Source organism: Juglans regia, chromosome 16, assembly GCF_001411555.2.
Source record: "Juglans regia cultivar Chandler chromosome 16, Walnut 2.0, whole genome shotgun sequence".
Classification (NCBI taxonomy): domain Eukaryota; kingdom Viridiplantae; phylum Streptophyta; class Magnoliopsida; order Fagales; family Juglandaceae; genus Juglans; species Juglans regia.
The window spans coordinates 18,026,578-18,052,711 of NC_049916.1; the positions used below are offsets into that span (position 1 = coordinate 18,026,578).

The window sequence follows — 26,134 nt, forward strand, 5'->3', positions numbered from 1 at the left end:
TCAAGATGGTTATCAGTATTACATTAGTTTTGTTGATGACTACACTCCCTATTCTTGGTTGTTTCCATTGCAGTCTAAGTCTCAAGCCTTTTCTGGTTTTGTTAAATTTAAAACTGATGTTGAACTTTAATATAAAACTTCTATCAAACAATTTCAATTGGATTTGGGAGGGGGGTGAATTTAGACCCTTCTCTCAATTTCTTGCATCCCATAGAATCTTCCACCGAATTACTTGCCCACATAATCATACTCAAAATGGAATTGTAAAACGAGAACATCGACACATTGTCGACACTGGATTATCTCTCCTTGCACATGCGTCTATACCTCTTATTTTCTGGCCTCAAGCTTTTGCCCATGCAGTTTACTTAATCAATATTTTACCATCCGCCTCACTGAACAATGCCTCTCCATATTTCTTGCTTAACAACAAACATTCAGACTACAAATCATTAAGGACTTTCGGTTGTGCCTGTTGGCCACTCACCGCTCCCTAGAACTCTCAAAGGTTCAATTATCGATCCATTGAATGTGTCTTTCTGTGCCTCAGTCCAGGCATAAAGGCTATACTTGCTACCACATTCCCACGGGCCGAGCCAACACATCCATTGATATTAGATTCAATGAGTCATCTTTTCCGTTCAAAAAGTCTAATATCTCTCAATTCACGTCTGAGCCCACTCATGTAATGCTTCCTTCTCCCTAATAGTCTATCTTATCACAGCCTACTGGCCCATCAACTTCACCTTTTATCTTAGGCCCTCCTCCCTCTTTTCCAAACCTAAGTCCATCCTCTTCATCATCTCCAACTCAGTTATCACCCATGCAGACTTCTTCCATGCCTGCTTCTCAGCCACCTGCATATTCGATGGTGACAAGATCACGCACAGGTTCCATTTGACCATAACAATTTACTAATGGTACCATTAGGTGGCCTCCACCGAGAGCATTTTTTAGTGACAAATCTGCAGTGCCCAAAACTCCTACATGTTATAGTGTTGCTTAAAAATATTCTGAATGGCGAGAGGCAATGGCAAAAGAGTTTCATGCCTTAATTGCTAACAATACTTGGTCTTTAGTTCCTTCTTCTTAGGCCTCAAATATTGTTACCTGCAAATGGGTTTTTCAAACAAAGCGGTTGGCTAACGGTTCAATTGAACGATGGAAAGCCCGCCTTGTAGCAAAGGGATTTCTTCAACATTCCGACATCGACTTTGAAGAAACATTCAGCCCAGTCGTAAAGGCTACCACTGTCCGATTAGTTCTTGCTCTGACTGTCTCTCATCACTGGAATATTTAGCAATTTGATGACCAAAATGCATTCTTGCATGGGCCACTACATGAAACAGTATTTGTGTCCCAACCGCCAGGCTTTATTCATCCTAACGTTCCCTCTCATGTTTACAGGTTACATAGAGCCATTTATGGCCTTTGTCAATCACCAAGAGCCTGGTACTCCAGATTGAGCTCATGTCTAATTGATCTTGGATTTTATATTTCTTTGGCAGATTCATCTCTTTTCATAAAGTCATCAAAGACATGCATCACCTTTGTTCTGGTATACGTGGAAAATCTTCTCATCACTGGGTCATTAACATCGTATATCTCTGAACTCATTACTATCTTGTGGGTTGATTTTCCCATCACTGATCTTTTGCACTACTTTCTGGGTGTTGAAGCTACATTTAACTCTAGTGGTCTACTTCTAATACAACATAAGTATATCACGAATCTCCTTTTGTGAACCAATATGCATCTCGCAAAGCCAGTTAAAATCCCAATGTCAACCACAAATAAATTAAGTGCATTCTCAAGTAACTTGTTTGAGGATCCTACTCTCTATCGAAACACAGTTGGTTCATTGCAATACCTCTTGTTCACAAGGCCTGATCTAGCATTTGCGATGAATAAAGTATGCCAATTTATGCACTCCCCTCATGTTCCTCATTGGCAAGCGGTGAAGCAGATCCTACACTATCTCAAACATACCTCAACACTTGGTCTGCAAATGTCACCATCTTCAAGCCTCAATGTCACTACTTTTTCCGACGCCGATTGGGCAAGATGCCCTGACGATCAGCTTTCTACCAGTGGATATTGTGTGTTTCTCGACAACAATTTAATTCCTTGGTCATCCAAGAAACAACCAACGATAGCACGTTCGTCCACTAAGGCAGAATTCAAGACAGTTGCAAATTCCACAACTAAAGTAATTTGGATCCAAAATTTGTGCCGTGACTCAGGTGTGAATCTTCCTCAAGCTCCTCTAATCTACTGTGATAACATAAGCACCATTTATCTGTCATCAAACCCAGTGTTTCATGCCCGCACAAAACATGTCAAAATCGACTTTCATTTTGTTCGTGATCGAATCCTCAAAAAATCACATCAGGTGGCATTCATCTCAGGTCAAGATCAGCTTGCAGATACTTTGACAAAGCCCCTATCATCTGTCCCATTCATCAAATTGTGCACAAGTCTACGCCTCAAACACTTGCCGCTTGACTTGAGGGGGGATGTTAAAGGTATTATCAACCCTTCACCCAGTACTAGCATGCAACCTAAAGACCACAATGCAGTCACGTAACAGGCTCTGCCACACCTTGCGATGCCATCCTTTGTGTGAGCTACATCAGGCAGCAACATTCCTTTTGTAATAATATTTGATTCTTCCAAAATATTCTTTTATAATCTTGTATATAAGGCAAACGATTGTAATAGTTTCAGAAGATGAATGAGAATACAACCAAGTGTTTATTCAAAAGATTACGTCAGTTTCATGGTGAAGGAAGCTTGAACATGGGATTGTCATGTGTGTGCTGTGCTTCTTTCCTGTTGGTTGCGGCAGTTTAGGTTTGGCCCCCATCAATGGGTTGGATGGCGACTTGCATGGGGGAGGTGCTACGTCGAGGAGAGGTGAAGGGTCTGTTGAGGTTTACGAGGGACTTCCTATGGTGATCTCCATGGTTTCAGCTTATTTACTTCTGTTTGATAGTGGCTTCATTGTAGTTTACGGCAAGGCGAGGGCTAAGACATGGGAGTGGCTTGTTGGACATGGAGGAGATAGGGTGGCTAACGTTGGTTTCATGGTGAAGGAAGCTTGAACATGGGGCAGTCGGGCGTGTGCAGTACTGCTTCTTTCTCGTTGGTTGTGGCGGTTTGGGTTTGGCCCCCATCAATGAGTTGGACGACAGCTTGCAAGTGGGAGTTGGTACGTGGAGGAGAGGCAAAGGGTCTGTTGCAGTTTGCGAGGGGCTTCATATGGTGATCTCCATGGTTTCGACTTGTTTGCTAGTATTGGACGGTGGATTCACTGTGGCTTACGACAAGGCAAGAGTGGGAGAGGCTTGTTGTTTTGTTGTTGAGGGCAGAGGAAGGAATTTCATGGGGAAAGGAAATGAGAGGATATAAATAATTGAGAATTCTGTCGTGTAAGTCAGTTACGAAATTGCCGAAATCTTTAGAGCCAAGAAATCACCTGATGGCAGTGTCTGCAGCTGGTGGAGGTAGAGATGATGTAACGACCCGGTCCATTATTATAAAGATGATTTTATTGGGACTAGATTACGTTGATGGGCTATGTTGGAAAGCCCAATTGCAAATTATTGGATAACCATAGACCCAAAATTTCTTTTTGGCGATAATAGTTTTGTGGGATTCAATAATTATTTTACAAGCCAAAAAATATTATTGGATGAATTGGGCTCAGTTTCAAACTTAATATATCGGGTCACATGTTACTAAAGCTACTGAACCCATTAAAATGGACCTAATAACCCATGTTTAAATGCGTAAAGACGACGCAAAGTCATAGAAAAATCCCAAGCATTACTTAACATCTAGCCACTATTTTAAGTCGTTGCACGTCTCATCCTCCTTCATTGGAATTTCTTCCTTAATTCCACCGGTATATATTTATTATTATTATTAGTTTATATTTAAATTATGATTTATTGGTGGGAGCTTCCATTCTTTCTAAATTGCCTTTAGCTGATTTCTTAGACTCAAGCGTCGAAACCTTCCTATATTTATTTATCTCTTCCACCAACCTTTCATGTCAATTACTCCACAATAACTACGCCCAATAACTACGTCGCAAGAAAATCGAAATCCTCTTTGTCGTAGCACTCCCACAAGTTAACATTCATTTCGGATTGGCTTCACCACGTACTGCCCACGTCCCACGTTCACCACACCAAGACCACGGCCAGTGTCAAGCCGAATACATTGAGACCCTCACATAAATCCCTTCACAAACCGAAGCAAAGAACTGAGCACAACCATGAAGGCAGAAGCTCAGATCGCCTCCACCCAACACATAGAATCAACTACTGGAAACCACTGTTTAGCCATTAGCCACCCAATGCACCACCTAAGAACCTCTTTGTTTTAACACACCAAACTCAGAGCAAACTCAGAGCAAACTCATGGTATGGCATCGGGAAACATTTCAAATTGGCACAAAAAGTGCCGACCACTACATGGGGTTACTTCCTCCACGTTTCAACAGTCTTCCGCTGCACTAGTGAAGCATTGAAGATTTGCCGCATTGTGAAACTCCCTCTCCACCCTACGCACGACCAACTACCTCCACGAATGGCCCAAGTTTCACCTAATTCGTTGATGCCGCCGTTGGAAGTAAGTTCACTCTCGTTGCTGCCATTGATCCCAGTTTGGACAACCAGAACTACTGTTGCACTCACCCCAACTTCGTTGTGTTCTTCCCTCCCTCTCGGTAAGCTCTGCCGCCAACACATTGCTTGAATGATTTTCTCTATTTAGTCCATTTCTATGTAGTTCCTTACGTAAAGCATATCGAAGACCATTTTTAAATTTTTTTCCCTTTCTGCCCCTTGGTACGTAAGCATTGTAGAATGATTTTTTTTTAAATTGTGTTTACTATGGGCATGATGACTCTTTTATTGAGCTTCATTTATATGATGACTTTATTTCACACAAACTTTATATTTTCTATAGAAAATAATTAAGGAATTTAAAATGTATTAGTTATTATTAATTTTGCAATTTGATTTCAGAAATAAATAGTAAGTGTTTAATCTTTTATTTTAAATACTTCAAATTTATGATATGAAATGAATCTTTAATGTTATTTTTATAGATCTTGATATATTTATGCTATTAAAGTTTTACATTTAAAATAAAGAAATATTTTAAGAATATTTAAATGATATTAGTATTTATTAGATTTCTTGTGAAATTGAATAATTATGTTAATTATAAGAAAGTAAATATATTTTAAGAATTGAGGTCTCCACGACTTTTTTATTAGAATTGAATATAGCCCAAGTATTATACTAAATTCTAATTTGGAAGTGAAAATATATTATTAGTATTTTAAATAATTTAAGATATCAACATTCATTGAATTTTATTTTAAACAAAATATTTAATTGATTATTTTTTATAGTATGAATTTAATTAAGTGAGATATTAGTACATGTTTCTGAGACAAATTAGTGACATTTAACGCTTTGTATAGGTGACGAGCTATGAAGTGAGATTCAGCAAGCAACGCAAACAAAGTAAGTAATTTGATTATAAATTAGGATCATCACAATTCAACTTATATAAATTATTATTAGAGGTAATTCTTTGACAATATTTTTGTGTACCACTCATGTCATATGTAAGCATGTCACCCAGCACAACATACGATTATATCATTTAGCATCATGTTCAGACTTAAAAATTTACAGTTATTTATATCAGTATGTATATGATATATCTCACGTCGCATAAGACACATAAGCTATCTTAAGTTCAAGTGCAAGATCAGATCAGATCAGTTAATCAGTAAATCAGATGGTTATTCAAATGCATAGTACTAATGCAGTTTAGATCAGGGTGGGCGTGTAAGTCACAGACTCAAGCGTGGTCCACCATAGTATGCCAAACTACTGCACAGTTGGTTTCTTTGCTGCAACAAGGGAAGTTAGTGCACAACTTTGCACATAGGATTAAGTGTGTTGGCCAGTCAGATCAGTCAAATAAGTCCAATCATAAATCAAATATGTTAGAATATTCAATTAATTCAGATAAATTAAGACACGTCATGCATAGTATAAATATCAGTATGATCAATCATGATTTTAAGCTCAGCATGAAAACTTTTATGAAAATCTTACATTTATTATGTTTACGTTGTGATGTGTTTCTTACTGAGTTAACAATTCATTTTAATTTTATTTCATGATTTTAAACCACCCAAATCAGGATTATGGTCAGTTCGAGCAGGCGAACCAAGATTAGATGGAGCAATTGTATTTAGGTCCAGACTTTATTTATTTATTATTTAGTTAAGTTAATATATTATGAAATGTCTTGACTAGCTATTTTTATGTAAGAACGTGACATCCCTAACCTTGGGTAAGAACGTGACATCCCTAGCTTTAGGGAATGGGTGTTACAGGTGATGATCAATGTACGTGTATGGTTTTATACACAAGTTTGGGATGTCAAGTAAATGGGCTTGGCCCTTTTCGTGGGTCTTTAGGTTTAGGGTTGGGTCCATGTTTTGGACTTTAACCTAATTATCGAGCCTAATAAAAAATTCTCAGATCCACCGTAATAATCTTGGGCTTGTGGTTATCTAACAAATTGCAATTGGGCTTTCCAATATCGCCCATCAAACATACTTTACACCCAGTAAATTATCAAAATCACTAATATCCTTGGATCGGGTTGTTACATTGAAGGTATAGTGTGTTGAGTACTACAATGAAACGGAATGGAATTGAAAACTATGATCTCAACTCCATCACTGCCAGCTCTAATATCTACAACAACTCCACCTACAGGAATCCACCTATACCTATGTTATCCTTACTTACTGCACCAACCGAGCCAATCAATAATCCTCAAAACCTCACTCCACAACCTTTAACCTCAACATCTCCTTCCTTACCCAACATTCACACAGTCTTCGCCTTTTAGTCCATCTTACCCTCCACCAAGAGTAATTACCAAATCCCAAATAGATATCTCAAACCCAAATCCTTCCTAGACTTCGAACTCTATCACACTCCCAAATAGCCTCTTTTGACTCTCTAAGCTACAAATCTTCCACCTGAGCCACAAACTTATCATTAGACTACTTCAAATCCAGATTGGGTTGCTGCATTGAGAAGTGAGTATGAGGTTTTTTTGTCAAAGGATAACTAGACCTTGTGTTCTAGACCATCCATGTAAAACCCTGACTCCGGTGGTCTAAGGAGTTAACTCCTATTACCTGATAATCAACTTCAACAATGCTAATATATTTTCCAAATCCAAATATATACTTTCAAAGGCTCCAAATCAAACATAAATACTTCTAATTTAATTAACCACACATTATCATTTATTAGATCCTGAATACCATAAGCTAGATAAAATAGATCAACTTCTCCACATGTCTCAATTAACGTAATAAAATGAAATAGGGTTTACATAAGTCTTCATAACCATCTAGACATAATGAAATGCGTCTACTAAATAAACAAATCCACCAATAGCATTAGTACCCCGAGGTACGCAACTACTATTCTCAACTAATCTTTACCCTGTACTCTATTACTGATTCTCAGCTGAACCAACGAAGCCATCTGAAATATTGTGAAGATAATGGGGTGCGTTATAAACAACTCAGTAAGCAGAGAATATATACTAGTATGTAAATATGAACATTTACAAAGTTCAGAATGTGAAACAAAATATGTTACAAAATATCAAAGCGAATCTTTAAGAAAACATTCTTATTTCAAAAAAAAAAAAAAAAAGTCATTTGGCATATCAAAATCTAAAGCTTCATCTTCATATCATATCAGAGCATCACATCGGGAATAATATCGTATTTAACTCTCGTGGTAGGGTTATAAACTATCATTATACCTGTGGCGGGGTTGTATATCTTGTTTAACCCCCGTGGTAGGGTTATAAACTATTATTATACCCGTAGCGAGGTCGTATGCCACTATTATACTCATGACGGGTTCGTATGCCACTATTATATCCATGGCGGGGTTGTATACCACTATTATACCCGTGGTAGGGCCATATACCACTATTATAATCGTGACAGGGTTGCATACCATGTTTAACCTCCATGACAAAGTTATAAACCACTATTATAAACCAACATCTACGTCTTGAGTTCGCACTCTAGCCATGTCACAGTAACCTAAATAAAAATTTAATCACTTGTAAGTTAAATACTAATCTCCACACAAAAAAATAAAATAAAATAAAATTTGCACAAGCTTACACCAACATAACACAAGCATCTAACTAGTTTATTTATAAACCACCCAAACAACCATATCTCTTCATTAACCAGCACATAACCTTTCACACTCACTCCCTACATTTCACAAACAACCAAACCTGCAAATACTTTAGTCCTGAGCATCCATACAACTTGCCATAGTGCAAATACTGCCAACCCATCATGACCAATCCAATAACAGTCATATAGTAACCTGGCCAGCCCCACGTCTCAACCTAAACCGCCATGCTCATCAACCCAACTGCCCATTTTTAACCTAGTAAAACACATTAGCTCAACAATCCACCACTCAACTTCAATAACATCTTATAGCTTCACCACAACCAATGCTAGCCAACTCAAACAATTACTACTCAAACTCGGAACAACCAACAAAGTACATAAGTATCCTGGACAACCACATAACTTCACCCCAATTAGCAACAAACAACCTAAACCTTTACACCTCAATTCAACAGCAACCACAATAATCCTTCCAACTACTCAAATAGCCTCAATCTCAACCCAATGCAAACAGCAACAACACAACCACAAATCAACACCATAATTTTCCATCATTCAAAATTTACAAAACTACCATCATAGTAGTACATTGTAAAAAGGAGAGAAATTACGATACCTAATTTCGCGCAATGATATGTGGGGTTAGGGAGTGACATCCACTGCCTAGAGATGCGATTACTTCTCTACTATCATTGGTAAAAAGGAAATTGATCTCATTCAGTGGGGAAACCACATTGTAACATGGCTAACTTGAATTCTCTTAAGAGAGAGAATTACCTTGGCAACAAGAATCAAGGAGGTTCACACTATCTGACTAGAACGCGACAACCAATACCCAACGAGAGTAGTGTTGCACAACTATACAACAAAGGAAATATACACATAAAATAAAATAAATAAAAAAATAAAAAAACATTTGTAACATCTCGAGTGGATAGATGAACACCCCGAGAATGAGAGATTCAGATTTAGAGAGAGAGAGAGAGAGAGAGAGGGCTATACTTACCAGTGTTTCACACACGGTGGATCACGGTGGCTGAAATGGATTTAAGTGAAGAGGAACTCTGAAATCTGTGCTAAAGTTTTTTCATAAATCAACAATGGGAAGGAATGATAGATGGGGTGAAATAGAACATAGGGTATGTGAGAGTCTGTGTACGTGTGAGAGTGAAAACAGAGAGTGCGTGAAGATTCGAATGTGTGCTTTAGAGTTTGAACCTTAGAGAGAGATATATATATATATATATATATATGAAACTTAAAGAGAAAAAGTGAATGAAAAGTGGGTTCACCGGCGTGGAAGGCATCCTACAACAGTGCTAACTGTGGTGGGTGGCACTGCGGGAGGGACAATTAGCGTCGACGAGGGCCACTTACGACGACGCCTTGATGGTGATGGTGGCGACAGAGAGGAGGAAATTTGTAAGGATGGAATACCAACCGCAAAGAGAAGAGAATAGGTAGTAGAGAGAGAGATCTGAGTGACTGGGGAAAGAAGAGGAAAGGGAAAAAAAAATCAAAACCATATAGATGTGGAGGAGTTGGAAATCGGGGTGGAGGGATTTTCAGGTTGAAGGATTTGAAGGGAAATGAAAAAAAAGCCAAAATCAAGAAACTAAAATTGGGGAGAAAACTTACCTAAAATGCGTCGTTCCATCCTGAAGGGCTAGGCTTCCATTTGGTCTGGGTTTGGGCTTTGGGCCCAGGTATTACAATCCAATCATAACATTGTTCGAAACATGTAGATATTCAAAATCAAATAGAAATCAGATGGGATTGTGGACCGCTAAAAGGTATGCCTTGTAGCAAAGGGCTTGGATTAGAAAAGTGGGGTAGACTACTATGAAACGTTTAGTCGAATGGTGAAGTTTGCTACTATTTAACTAGTACTTGCAATAGCTATTAACTTTGGTTCCCACATTCGATATTAGGATGTGTCAAACGCCTTTCTACATGGTGCCTTGGCTGAAGAGGTGTATATGGAAGTTTTGAGGATCAAACTAACCTTCATTATGTATGCAAATTACACAAGCCCATCTATGCACTTAAACAAGCACCACATGCCTGGTTTATGCGACTGTCACAATTACTCTTAAACATTGGTTTCATTGGTTCAAAGGTGTATCACTCATTGGTTATCTATCAAGTTGACCATGTTCATGTTTTCCTACTTGTGTACGTAGATGGCCTTATCCTCACTAGAAATGAACATGCTACCATCTCTTGGTTCGTCTCTCGATTCATGACTAAATTTGCAATGAAAGATCTCGGGTACCTTGGCTATTTTTTAGGCATACAAGCATCTAGAGACTCTAGTGGCCTGCATCTCTGACAGACCAAATATGTTGTTGACCTCCTTGCATGAGCTAAAATGTGTGAAGCCAAGCCTTATAGAGCACCTTGCACAACAGGCTCCAAATTATCAAAATTTGATAGTGAACCACTACAAGATCACATTGTTGAAGTAGCGCAGTATGTTACTCTCACCAAACCAAAAATAGCATTCTCTGTCAACCAGTTTTGTCAACATATGCAATCTCCAACTAATGCCCACTAGATTGTAGCCAAGTGTGTACTTTGCTACTTGAAAGGATCACTAGATTGTGGACTCCTGTATTGCAAATATGACTTAACATTCACTGCATTTTGTGTCTTTGACTAGGTAGACAACCTTGATGATCGTCGGTCTTCCAGTGGCTTTGGCATATTTCTTGGAAGGAATCTAGTCTCTTAGTCTAGTAAAAAGCAGCATACAGTCTCTCGATTTAGTACCGAAGTAGAGTATAGGGCTTTGGCATGTACAACTGCTGAGCTCTTCTGGTTGCAAATTTTGCTTCAGGAACTCCAAGTACCACTTCATGGTCCACCTATGTTGTGGTGAGACAATGCAGGAGCCACTCAACTAGCCTTCAACCTGATGCTTCATGCTTGTACAAAACATATTGATGTGGACTTCCATTTTATATGTGAGAAGGTGGCTAACGGTGACATCCAACTTCAACACCTCTTTACTTTAGAACAACTTGCTAATATTTTCACTAAATGATACTCAAGACTGCTTCTATTACCTAAAGGACAAACTCATGGTTGTTCTATCCATTAATTTGCAAGGGTGTTAAGGAACAAGATAAGATAATATCTTTTGAACATTAGAAATCAAGTGTGGATAATTATGCATGTAATCAAGTGGATAGCCTTTGTAACTGGTCACACTTATCATGTACTACAGTGTAGCTCAATAAATAAATTAATCACACACCTGATTAGGTGGCTATTGAAATCAAATCAATTATGTTATTTTCAAAATGGAAGAGAAATGAGACCATATATACTTTTGCAGCAAGCTAGGGGATTGTCATGAAAAATGTAGGCCAAAGATTCTCAGTGCCTAGAAGAGCAGCAAACACGCTTTGATGCTAATGGGATTCCACATTATGGTATTCTCTCATCATTTGGAATAGCTTTGTTCTATAACTTCCATATGAAAACAACAATCTTCAAAGGAAGAATAGAGTTTCGAATACATCTTGAAAATAGAAAACTTGGTGCTGAACTTTTTAAGAAATTACAAGCTAAGTTTGTAGTATATATACCATCATTAGTAGGCCGTTTCCATATGTGAGCATCTTGCCCCACTTGCAATTTGACACAATAACTACAAATTTCACCAATGAAAGAAGAATCCCCCAAAATAACAATTTTTTGAAAAAACACTAGCCTGAAAATCTCCTGTCCACCTATAAAGGTGAGTGTTAATAACATGCATGCGATCGGGGGACTAACACTCACACCTTAGCAACACGATCGAGAATGCCTCTCACCATAGTAGCGCGGTTGAGAAAGTCTTCCGCCCACCTACAAAGCTGAGTGTTAGCAACACGCATGTGATCGAGCCTAAAATTCTCGCAATTAGCCATAACTAGCTCGCACGGCTTGCTTTTAGGAACAAGTTGACAAGCTCGAAAACCACCTGAGATAGACCCACGGGGTCAACGAGCTCCCTGACCACTTAGATGCAGATTACAACAAAAAACTCTAACCTTAACACCGAAACGACAACATCAACGTGAAATCGCCTCAAAAGGGCTAAAAAAAAAAACATTGGTGCCAACAAAAACAAAAATTATTGTCAAATACATAAATATGCACTCTTTGCTAAAATAAATAGTCATATGCGACAACCAGTACACTCGATTATCAGGCAAATGCTCAAAAAAACAAACTTCTCTGAGGCCTATCCTCAAAGACCTTTACTATGAATTTTGTAAATTCTCCTTAAGCTCCACCCTTGGAGATCTTCATTGCATTACATGACAACATAAAACCAGGGAAAAGTTCCCATAACTTAATTTTCTATAGTTTTTATAGATTATCTCTATCATAGTTGACTTGAAGATTTTCAAAACCTTTTTGTTAAACAAGTCGACTTTAAGATTCGCAGGCATCTGTTGGAATAAAACGAATTGGGTCCAACCCATTGGGAGTATATCACTAGGAAGAGATAATACCAAAAGGTGAAAGCAATACATAGCAAATAGGACCCAACTACTCTAAAGAATGAAAGAAACCTCTATAAAACGAGGGAGTCTTTATAGATATTTTAGAGACTTCTCTACATAGAAAGACCCCTAAGATTTTCTCTCCAGAAGGAATGCATATTCTTCAACCTTACTAATATCTTAATTTCTTATGTTGTATTGAGAAATATGTGAGATCATGAGAAATTGTACAATCATCAAGTATGATGGATTTCACCCCCAAACAATCTGTAGACATAGGCTTTCATGCTAAACCACGTAAATTTCTATGTCTTTCTATTTATTTATATTTCATACGTTTTAGTTATTATTTATTTCATAGATGAACATCCAAACACCATATCAAAGCCTAAGCAATCATTGTGGGCTATTTAACTGTATTGTTAAGCTTCGATCTTGTTGAAAAAATGCATCAACATTATCGATCCAACTTTATTTAACTGTATTGTTAGGCTTCGATCTTGTTGAAAAAATGCATCAACATTATCGATCCAACTTTAATTATAGTTGAAGGCGCATATTATATCCTCTCATAATTTAGCATATATATATTATAAATAGGGATAGAAGAAGTGGCGGTTCAAGAATGGAGAGTATAATTATTATTTTTTTTTAAGAAAAAATCTATTTAAAAGCCTTATTGTAACACTCAACATTCTTTATGTAAAAGCCTTCTACATCAATATATTAAAAAATGATTGATGCTTTAACTTTTTTAAGGATGTAATGGATTCCATAACAAGTAGTATATTAACACATCAACTTATATATAGCGAATCTCTCTTTTTTTTTTTTTTAAATTTAATGTGAGTTGGTAAGCAAGCAACAATGATTCAAGGTGAAGTTATAGATCAATTGGGCTCGATAAATGTAGAAATTTTAGAAAATAAAGAAAACAGAGATTTTAGAGTAATGGTACACCTACAACACATTTTACAACACATTATATAATAATGTGTTAAATGATAGGTATTATTGTAAAATTATCTTATTTTTATAAGATAATTTTATAATAATGTTCTTTATTTAATATATTATTATACAATATATTATAAAATATGTCGTAAGTAAATCATTTTTCAAGTGCAAAAGACAGAAATTCGGGAAGGTGAAAGAAGATGACACTTGCGGCAAATGGTTAAAAGAAAGATATTAGTTGGATAAGTTTTAACTAGGAAGAGCCCAGCTACCTGCACGTGCACAAACAAATTTTCACGGAATGATTGCCACGTGTGACTGCCAATCAACAAATAATTTGATTTTACTGATGTTGTAATGTCACATGGGCTGTCACGTCAGTGTATGGTCTATCTTGGTGACGTCTGCCACGTCATCTATTATTGTGTTGGACCATACTACAGTCGTCGCTCTCAGCGGTACGTTAATTATAAGAATTTTTTATTTTTTTACTTTTTTTATTCACGTATAAGAACAGTATTATCCTAATTGTGTTTCTGTTATCTATCCGAAAAATAAAAAAGACAGTTTTTTTCACAAGACTTTACCAACAATATTTTAGAAAGTGAAGTATTTTTATAAAATATTTTATAAAATAATATTTTTATATAAAAATATTTTTATTTTATAACATGCGTTGTAAAATGTATTGTGAAATTTGTTGTATGGACATCATTATTCTTTTATTATTATTTTTTTTATAATGATTAAAGAAATAACTACTAGTAAATATATATATATTTAAAATTTGAAAGATGTTTAAAATTATTTAAAAATATATATAATTGCAATGACGATAATTTTAAAAAGGTACAATTAGAGCTGCAAACGAACCGAGTCGAGTCAAATTCGAACAAAGATACTCGAGCTTGATTAACATGTTTGCTTGTTCGAACTCAGTTCAAACTCAAATATCCTTGTTCGAACTCTATTTGTTAACCATTAATATTGTTCAAATTCGAATCGAGCTTGACTAAAAATAAACAAATGACTCGAGCTCGAGTAGTTGAGCTCAAACTCCATCTTTTATTTTGAAATTTCTGAATCTTATTTTTTAAGTAATAATTTTGTTAAAAAGAATTTTACAAAACAAATCAAGCAATTTAACTATTCAACCAAATAATTTTGATTCAAAATTCTTATGGTATACCTTTTTTATAAAAATAACTTATAGTTATAAATTCAAAGAATAATAAACAAGATAAATGTAATAAACTAAAATATTTAATACAAATAGATACTATAATAAATCAATGGTTGTAGTTGTATGATATATTATTATACAAATTATCCTATGCAAATTTTGAAAACATAACATATATACATATATATTAAATAAGCTAAACTATAAATAAATTAATAATATATAATTAAGTATATAAAATATAACTAATATGCAATATATATATTAAATATATATTAATATATATATATATACACATATATAAAACATATTACGAGCTTAAACGAGTCAAGTCGAACTTATACAAGTTTTGTTCACGAGTATAAACCGAGTCAAGCCGAGTTTATACGATTTTTTCTTGTTTAATATTCAGACCTATATTAGTGTTTACAAACATCTTATTTATTAAATGAACTGAGTTCAAACCGAGTGTTGCCCAGATGACAAACACAATAAAGGGTGAATTGAGTTGTATTTAAAAAGTAACAATTATAAACCAAATACACTATAAAATATGAATAAAATACAAAGCAGCAGTAAATATAAAAAGTAAAGGTAAGAGAGAAGTAAACTCAGTATTTTAACGAAATTCAACCCCACTGCCTACATCCTCGTCGTAAGCTATCATTTTAGGATTCGCAAATTCATTATTCAACCTCATTCAAGTGGAAATAGAAACTTATTACACATTTGAGCAGTACCTTTACAAAGAATCCATGTAGAACACCCTCTACACTTACAATCACTTTATACGTGGTGATTCAACTATTCCCTGTGTAGAACACTTTCTACACGCACAAAGGTTATACGCACTCTTTTATTAATACAACAAATGATAGTGGGTAAGTTATTAGAGAACACTCCGAGTGCAATAAAGATAATACAATGCAAAATTATATATCTCTCAAAATGAACAAGGATTAATGATCAATGTTTAGAGAAAAGATATTGAAAGTTTTGAATGAATGTTGTAAAGCTTGCAATTGATGTGTGTATGCTCTTATTGTATATCTTAAGATCTCAATTGAGCTATTTATAGGCATATGAGACTTTATTTTTAAATTTAAAAATATTCACATGTCAAAAAGGAGCACCACTCACTTTTCAAAATTTTTAAATAAAAGTTTTTCTTTTTTGCAATTGTTAAAGACAATATCATTCACTTTTCAAAAATTTCAAATCAAATATTCTATTTTTGCATATGACAAAAGGAGCATTATTTACTTTTCAAGATTTTCAAACAAAATCATTTACCTTTTGCAAAAAAAAAAACATCGATCATTTTTCAAAATTTTCAAACAAAACATGCACATGTGAATTAAGATGACAATCAATCATCTTTCAAATTTTTATAATTCAAACTTTTAATTTTGTCATTCACATGTGAAAAATACAATTTAATGCTTTATGGGAAAAGATTTTTTTGAGCCTTAATCCAATTTCGAATTTTTCAATAGATGTACAAATTACTCTAAGAAAAGATTTGTGAGCTTGTTCATTTTCTTGCTCATACTTGGTTCGTTAATGTGCTTGGTTCTATTGTGTAGTCAACTTGAGATTGAAGCTCATTTATGTTTGAATTTATTTGTTATTATCAAAATCCATATGTAGATATATAATTATATAAAGCTTGAAATTTTGGGTTTAATACCGAGTATACATGAGTCGAGATCGAGCTGTTCATGAGTTACTCTGTTCATTTGCAACACTAGCTAGGCAAAATGATGGAGCTGAGCAGCATTGCCTTTATCTTATACTAATCATCATCGGAATATTAATCAATCGATGAGTTAGGGGAAGTTTTCACTTATCAGCCTACTGATTCTGGTGAAATACGCAAGAATTGATTCCCTTTCTTCTTTTCTGTTGGGAGGGTGTGGCTTTCGCTGGACTTGAAAACAAGCTTGATCAATAATTGAACCCCCAAAAGAAATATCTGACCTAACAACAAAATAAATATTACTTTCCAGACAGTTTCTATCAGATTGCTCCAACTTTTTGTGCATGTTTGGCCCAATAATGGCATTATTTTGATATGCTTGCAGTACGTGCGATGCTTTGAGCTAAAAGTGACACAATATTCCAATGTCCATTTGTATTTTTCATGAGATTATCCTTAACATATATGTATTATTTGTTTAGCCAAGATCTTTGCCCATATTGAGCTACTACTACGTACATCACATCACCTCATAAACTTTACTGATTAAAAATAACAAAGTTTTACTTATCAGCTTTCCTGTTTAGCCACGTACGTCATCCACTCTCATTCTATATATATGACACCCAATAAAAATAAAATAATATTGATTATTAAAGCTAAGTTTATCAAATGAAAATAACACATTTTAATCACATAAGTGATTTTTATTTGTGAGTCTTTTAGTTTGAAAAATCCTATTTGCAAGCCTATAATTATATTTTGACATATTTGAGATGCGTTTGGTTGTTGAAATCAACTCAACCCATCTCAAACTAATAATGAATAGAATCTATTACTTTTTTAACTTATTATAAAAAAATTAAATTCATCTCAACTTATTTCATACATTCAAATATATATATCAACCTATTTACATTCAAATACATCTCAATGGGACCCAAAAAATATTACTATTTACAGATCAACGACTCAGATAATTTGAGATCATCTCAATATCTAAATGCAGCCTTAACACAATAGTAGTACTATGGATGATATAGAGACATACTACATTAACTAATAAATAGAATTTTAACCCTTTTTTTTTTTTTTATAATTAATTGGCCGGGATCTCACAACAAACGGTGTGTTGAGGCGCCTGCCAATTTTAAAATTTATTGCCAATGAATTAAAAAAAATATTAAATTTTCAAGGAAGTTAATTATTGCTCTTGATGACTAGAGTTACGACGTTGGCACACTTGTAAAGAACTCTTTGATAAAACTTTGTAAAGTTTTCCATCCCTATCATAGAAAAAAAGAGAGTATATATAAGAAGATGAGATCAAGATAATAGCTACAATTTTAGAGATCAGTGTACTACTCGAAAATATTTTTAAAATTTATTTATTTTACATTTAACTTATAATATATTTTTTATCTAATAAATTTTGTTATTCAAAAAAAATGCTATAGATATAAAAAGATTTTATAAAAATAGATTTATAAACTGAAATTATATACTTTAAGTTAAAAATAATTTTATAATTTGATTGGCTACGTCAAATTATATCAATTTATAAATCTATTTTTATAAAATTATTTTATGACTAAAGTATTCCTTATTATTGAATACATGAATATTTGCATAAAGATAAGTAGGACCAGGGACATTATTGGTGGAGCCCTTCACAAGTATGCTTGGTTGCTCAAAAGGATAAACAGTAACGTGGAGCACCTTTCTGTTATTAGCTCAAAATTAGAAGGTTTGAAACTCTAACCTATCAATTTGATTGTTCTTCATAATTTCTATATTTCCCAAAAGTTCAAACTTCCTGTTGTATTTATTTAAACCCCTGATAATTTGTGATGAACTCACAAGAAAAAATTGGAGCCAAGACCATATATATATATGTCAGAAAATATTACTTCCAATATTACAGTAAGATTCACCGCTTCTTTTGGTATCCACAATGATGTTCTACAACTAGAAAATGGTATGAAAATCTGGAACTGTGGTTGAAGATGAATCAGAAATCTTGGTGCCCCCATGGATTTAACGAATCTTTTTGCCCATCTTGGGAATCCATCTATGTTGAAAATCGGGTATGAAAGTGTTGAAAGTAGCAGTACTCAGCTTCCAGCCTCAGAGATGCTCAGAAGTGAGGGGCGCCAAGACTTTGACCTCATTACAGCAGAGCTCATTGATGGTGTCCTTGCTCTCTGTCTTTCATGTCTCATCACCTGAAAATTTTGGCATGGTTATAGGAATAATTACAGTACATGGATGAGAACAACACTTTTTCAACTGGAAAAATGAATACTTTTATGTAGGTGATATCTCTTATTCACTAGCTGCATTATTGTGGATAACAACATCAACAGACACTCTGCCTCTCACTCTGTCATATCAAAATGATTGCAAGAATAACCCTATATGGTTCATGTTCTTCATCCTTTTTTAATAAATGAATTATTTTGGTGGGTACTACGGCAAGAAGAGTTGAAAGATCGAATCCTCTGTTTACAGCTGTACTCATCATAATCACAAATAATTCAAGCTGGCATAGCTGTGGATTACAGCCAGTTCATCTCATAGATTTTCAAAGTAGCATGTGACATAGATAGATACCTGGTATTTCTTCTCCTTATCTGACTTCCCTTCTGCCTCAAAACCTGGAGTCTGCTTCTCTGACACTGTCTGTGACATCTCAGCTGATTCCACCTCCTGCTTCTGCTTCGTTTTGGCAAACTTTTTTGCCCGCAACACCTTCATAACCTCTACAAAACCAGCAGTAATCATCTAAAGCTATTCAATCAAACCGAGAACAGAATACAGATTCTCCAACTAATCAGAATTTCAAACACAAACCGTACGTACCTTGAGTAGTGACCAGCCGATAAGCATGACCAAGAGCAAGAGTATCAGTCGGCCGGAGAAGCTTAACGCGGGTGAACCGCACGGTCTTGGTCTTATCCTGATCCTGATCATCCTCGGATGCAGGCAACGGGATGATCAAAGAAACATAGTGGCCCGGATTCGTTTTCATCACCTCGTTCGCGCACACCGGCCAATACAGCCTCTCTATCTTCCCACTTGGGTGTTGTATCACCAGGGCTGCTGCATCTATGGCCTGGCAATTACCCATTTCTCTTCTTTTTTCTGGCCTTTTTTTTCCCTTTCTGAAAGAGGAAGACGACGAAGAAAGATAAGGAGGAGAAAAGGAAGGAAGGAGAGGGAGAGTAAGCAGAAGTCTCTTTCTGTACAGCTCCCACACCGTCCCCAACAAAAATATATAGTAAAAACGGGTCCTTTGTCACCAGAGGCCGTCCCAACTAATTTATGATGCATATAACATATTATATGTATTATTATCATAGATATCATCGGCATCTCACAAAATTCAACATTTATTTATGTCTCTGACCATATGATTATTATTTCTTTGGGGGAAAGACCTTATTATTATATCCTGCCAGTTTAATGCCACTTATAGAATAATAAATTGTCAGTTTACCATATATGTGGCACTAAACGGCAGTATATAATAATAATAATAATAAAAGTCAGTGACATTAATAAGTGGAGTAAAGTGATACAAGGGTATATATGTCTAGGATAAATATATTTTTCAAACAACACTTTGCATATCAAATTATCAAAATACTTACGTGTGAATATAACCTTTTGATCAAATCTAGTTGTTATGTTCTCTCTCTCGTAAAAAGTCTCTTAGGCAAACTTTCTTTCTTGTAAAATGTCTACAGAATACAGATCTTAGTTTTGTCAGAGGAGTCGTCCTCCTTCTCTCTCTCCTTCCTTCATCTCTTCAGTGATCTATTTTATCTATCAAAATAATTCTCTTTTCTTAATTTATTTTATTTCCTTCAAGATTAAAAAAGATAGATTTATAATTTTTTGACAACTCGAGAGAGACACGCGCAGTACAAGAAGACTCAGAGGCTATAAATTGTTTTAAGGATAATAGCGATCTTGTGAAAATCACCACGCGTAGTCCTCACGCATCACTCACAATTGCACTTGGTCCTCGCGTGCCAACCCTTCCGGCATCTTTTCTTACCACACACGCCGAATCACCGAAATCGCCATCATCACATTTTTATATCTGACTTTTGTAGCTAAAAAGAGACAAGCATGTTACATTTATACACAGTCACAAATTTGGAAGTCTACCGAAATTGGTCCAAATTGTAATTTACTTTTTTCATATCCATCTTATTACTTTCTTTATTGTTTTCTTTATTGTTTAGTGGAAAAAAAAGAAAAGAATACGTCTCTTAGATGTTTGTTTGTAGAAATTGAGTCATTTCTTTCTATAATGAGTGAGATTGAGTTTCTGTTTAGGTAGAATGTTGTCTCTTAGACTTTTTTTGTAGAGAGTATCAATTATAGTGAAAGTCAGACTAATCACAAAAGAAAATAGATTGAAATTTCAAAAATAATAATTTCATCTCAAAAGAAAAGATATTTTCACTTAAAAAGGTAGGCCATGTCACACAAAATAATATAAAATGGTCATCCTAAAATAAACTCATAATCCCCTAAATTATCACGCATTTTGTATCCTAAATTAAAATTAAAAATTAAAAATTTAAATCTTTGAATGTTAAAATATGTACTCTGTAGGCACGGCAGTTTCGAAATGGCTGTGAAATGGCCACGTTGAAAAAAAGAAAGATGGTGGGAATTTGGAGGTATGTGTTCGGCGTTGTCGACGGGGTCAAGGTTTGGACTTGGGGAATGACGACATATGATGTTGTTTTCTTTAATCTAATCTTAAACAATGTCTTATTCCTAAATTAACTAAGATTGTGCCTCGGCCTTACCAAACCAAAACAAAGCGTACGTGCGCATAAAAGAAAAGAAATCTCAAGAGATTATTATTTTTGTGTGGACACCGACACCGCACCACCTTATACGTGTCCCCAGACCTTGGCGTCCGGCCTCTCTCCCCTTTTATTTTTTGTCTTTTCAAAAATATTAATATAAATGCTTGATTTATCTACACATGAAATTAAAATATAATTTATAAATTAACGTGATTTATTCTCACCTATCAAAATGAGATTTTTTTTTTCAAAAAATAAATCTAATGTACTACAACTTGACACATTAATTTATGAATTTTATTCTTATAAAATAATTTTATAAATATAACGCTTCTCTTCTGCGATATTTATCTCGTATAGCTATATTTAACTTAAGGGGCTCGTTCAGAAATTTGGAATATCTTAAAATTTTTGAATATTAATAAATTAGTTTGTGAATAGTAATAAAATTATTAGAGTTAATATATATTTTATTAAATTTTAGAAAATGAGATAGAAAATGTTGAATAAAAATATTAAAAATTTAAAAAAGTATTTGAATATAATTTTTAAATATAATTTTTATTTTAAAGTTTATAAAAATTGTAATGATTAAATGAACAAGTTAAGAACTTAAAATTAAAAGGTATTTTTTATTTAAGTGATATTTAAAATTGAAAATCTTTAAAACTTTTCATCTCATTTCATTACCCAAATATATTCGGGACTAAAATTTTTGAAACGAATTTTAGTCCTATTTTATAAAAGTTAGTTCTAGTTTTGAGTTTTCACAAAAATTGAGGTAAGATATTTTGATTATTTAAATTGTTTTGGTACGAAAATATTTAAAATTAAGAATACTGTTAATTTTGGTTTTAAATTTCTATTTCTAGACGCGACCTTGGAAATTTGGAATTAACTTTAGTTACGCATGGCAAGTAAAGCACGCACAATGTGCAAAAGGAATAATAAACACCAGAGTGCATAGCTTTTTCAGAGTCCAATGCGATTAGTAATCGTGACATGATCTTTGCAAATAATTGATATTTTTCTTTGAGATGCTTTTATATAGTGCAAGCAGCACTAATACTAGACTCAAAGTTTCTACTGATTGTTTTATCTTTCTATTTTTTTTATTTGTTTTTTGGGAAAGCCCTGCTGTTAAGGGTGGGCTCCGACTCCAACTCCAACTCCAACTCCAACGAGATTGGAATACTTACCTCCGACTTCTGACTTCGACTCCAACTCCAATGAGATTGGAATACTTACCTCCGACTTCTGACTCTGACTAGGATCGGAGGTGAAAACTCCCTCCGACTCCGACTCTGAATCCAATTAGAGTTGAATTCCGACTTTGGTTGGAGTTCGAAGCTTGGAGCTCCGATCGGAGTCGTAAATGGACCTTTTTAAGCCCAGTTGCCCTACTTGGGCCTAGTTGCGCTACAGAGAAAATGAGCTCTGATTGGCCCAATATCAACTCTTATTTAATAATGTAAAAAAATAATTCAAAAATCTAAAATACTGTAAAAATAAGTTAAAAAGCTAAAATCTAAATACAATAGCTAAATTAAACTACAAATTGCAAACCATAAACTTAAATTCAAAATTACAAATCGCAATAAATTTAAATTTAGAGTATCAAAATATTGAATAATGTCATAGATTTTATACAAATATAAAATAACGACAGTGTCCCACATTAGTCTTGGATAGTCCATGCATTTGAGTCGATGAATTGATAGTGATTTCTAATTTTTCTGCATGAAGTTTTAATTTTTATTGATCAGACCATCTGATTTAGATGCACTATCTTTTCTTTAGTCATTTAACTATATCCTTCTAAACTATCAACCATGTGAGATTATGAACTCACCTCCACCTCTAAGTCTAACGAGTTTTGCATGATGGTAATTATTCCACGGTGTGTCGGTCTCAGACTCTCAGTCATCCACAATTAGTCTGAGATTCACAACTAGGTCTACAAAATCATATAAATTATAAATTAAATAATGAAAATATTAAAATTATTAAATAATCATTTAAAATCATAAAGTTATCTAATTCAAACCTATAACTTTAGGCATCAACGGTATTTACTCCAATAGGTGTTAAATTTAACCAGCTCTGTGTGCAAACGAGGGCCTCGACGATGGTTGGAGACAATGGACTTTGATAAACATCCAAAACACGAGCTCTGGTGCTAAATGCCGACTCAGAGGCAACCGTAGTGATATGAATGTCCAGTACATCCTTGACTATTCGGAAAAGGATTAGAAACTTGCCAAAATTCACCATCCACCAAGTTAACATTTGGAATGTAACCAAGTTAACATTTGGAATGTATCACTAGGTGCCTCAACATCTTCCATAAAGTAACGCTCAACCTCAGACTTACATTGCATGATATTCCTCAATGCATGGTTTTGATAATATTGTCGTAATCGCAATAAGTTTGAACTTTGTGCATGTGTGTCATCCCAGAAAGATGTCGAGCTGGTCGGACAAGAGGAGATACCACCTTCAGTTGAAGACTGACCACTGCTGTTTTAATGGCTATATAAATCATCAATATCACATTTAACGATCTAATAAATTTTTCAGCGTCCTCATCACTGAGGACGTCTTAATCCAATCTTCTATAATCGCCAACTTATATCGGGGGTCAAGGATTGTAGCTACAAATAATAATCTATTTATCTTCTCCACATCTCCCCAATATTTATAATATTTGAATTTCATCCTCATAGCTATTGCATTCAATAAACCCACACTATCAGCACAACTCTCTTACAAGTGGTCATAAAGCCCTAAGAGCTTTTCAAAATACATGTTCGTAGTAGGATATTTTATCCCAGATATCCACAGAGTTATGTCATAAAATAACTTCAAAAATTAAACAAAATACTTGACATTGGCCCAATCAACTGTGTCCAGCGCACCGAGCCCCTTTCTCCCCCCAATTGACTCGAACAAAACATACTTCATGCCCCCATCCTCAAATGTTGTTTAGTACTTTTGCGCTACATCCAACATCATGTATGTAGAGTTCCACCCAGGCGGAACGTCCAGTTGCAACATACTGGAAGATGAGATCTCAAGTTGCTTGGCTATTGCCTTAAACTGGCGAAGCCGTTGGGGGGAAGCCCTCACATATCTCACTAGGTTCCATATATTAATAATGGATTCATCAACCTCTTTGAACCCCTCATAAACTATAAGGTTGATGATATGGGCACAACATCGAACATGAATAAATTGGTTCTCACGAATGATATCATCATTTACCATCGTATTCTGCCTGAACCAATCAGTAACAGTGTCATTCGCACTGACATTGTCAACTATGATGCAAAGTATTTTTCTGATTCTCCAATCCTTTATATAATCATTCATCTCCTTGCTAATGGATAAACCCTTATGATCAATAATTTCTTTAAAGCTGATGTTCCGCTTATGCAGCGTCTACTCACTATCAATAAAGTGGACTGTGATATACATGTAGCCCACATTTTGTATGGAGGTCCATGTATAAGTCGTAAATGACACTCTCTAGCTACTGGTGACAAACATTTCCTTCAACACTGTCTTCTCCTTGACATGCCTCTTTAAACGGTCGTGCATCACAATATACACTATACCATGAAGGCATGAGAAATCATGGCTCTAAAGTATGCACAAATTTGCAGAAGCTTGCCTTGTCAATTGTGGTAAAAGGCATCTCATTAGTGATGATCATCTCTGTAAGAACATCCCTCAACATCTACTCCCTATATCGAGGGATTGACAGCTTCTTAATTTGCATGCCATCATTGGCCGTAGAAGTCTTGTAACTCAGCTTGATCTGATCAGTTGTTATCAGCCCTTTGTGTATCTTATACCGCTGGTAGCACGTTAGTATTAAGCGCGTAAGATGTGCTATTAATACTGACGTGCTTTGATTCTTCGAATGACAATTGCATAGTTGCCCACAAAGTGACATCGAGCCTGCGGGTTCTCACAATCACCGAGAATTTTGGTGAAATGTTCACATGTCCACGACCATTTTTTACTAGGTTGTGTTGGTGGATCGGTCTCAACATTCATCAACTCCTCATCCTCATTAATCATATTAACTTCTAGATCTATTGGACCTCAACTACTTGCACAGGAGGTAGCTACTCTAGATGGGGGTCTATGGCCTAAAGTATCAGTTGGTGATGCCAACAGCTGTACGGCAGTGTCATCCTCTTGTAGAGAATCGCAATGATAATTATATAGTATTGTATCCATAATTTGAGCAAATAATCTAAAACAATTAACAAACAACCGGCATTTGAAATGTTATGATAATTATCTATAAATTGAAAACAAGTTAAAAAGGAAAAAAATATATGTGTCTAGTCATATTTGTGGTTTTAAAAATAAATAAAACAAAAAAAAAAATTTCCACTTGAGCCACACTTGAGCAAAGGCTCGAGCGAACAATCTGTGTGATGTTCGCTTGAGCCACACTAGAGCAAAGGCTCAATCGAACAATCTATGTGATGTCGCTCAAACGACATTCGACTGAACAATCTGTGTGATGTTCCTAGAACAAAAAATCTGATTTTTACAAAACTTAAATCCCTTAATTCTTAAATTTAACAGCCTAAAAATCGAAATCATTGAAATGAAATAACAAAGAGGTTGAAATGAACAACAAATCATACACATTTCACA

At 35.0% G+C, this 26,134-nt stretch overlaps 1 protein-coding gene across 1 annotated transcript; it reads right to left on the bottom strand.

Annotated features, from left to right (window-relative positions):
- Nucleotides 1–18,488: 18,488 nt before the first annotated feature.
- LOC108987094 lies at nt 18,489–19,930 on the bottom strand. Its single transcript, XM_018959953.2, has 3 exons — nt 19,488–19,930; nt 19,239–19,387; nt 18,489–18,850 (listed from the first exon to the last, which is right to left on the bottom strand). The coding sequence occupies exons 1-3, from the start codon at nt 19,753–19,755 to the stop codon at nt 18,740–18,742; spliced, it is 528 nt and encodes a 175-aa protein (XP_018815498.1). The 5' UTR covers nt 19,756–19,930; the 3' UTR covers nt 18,489–18,739.
- Between the last annotated feature and the right edge of the window lie 6,204 nt (nt 19,931–26,134).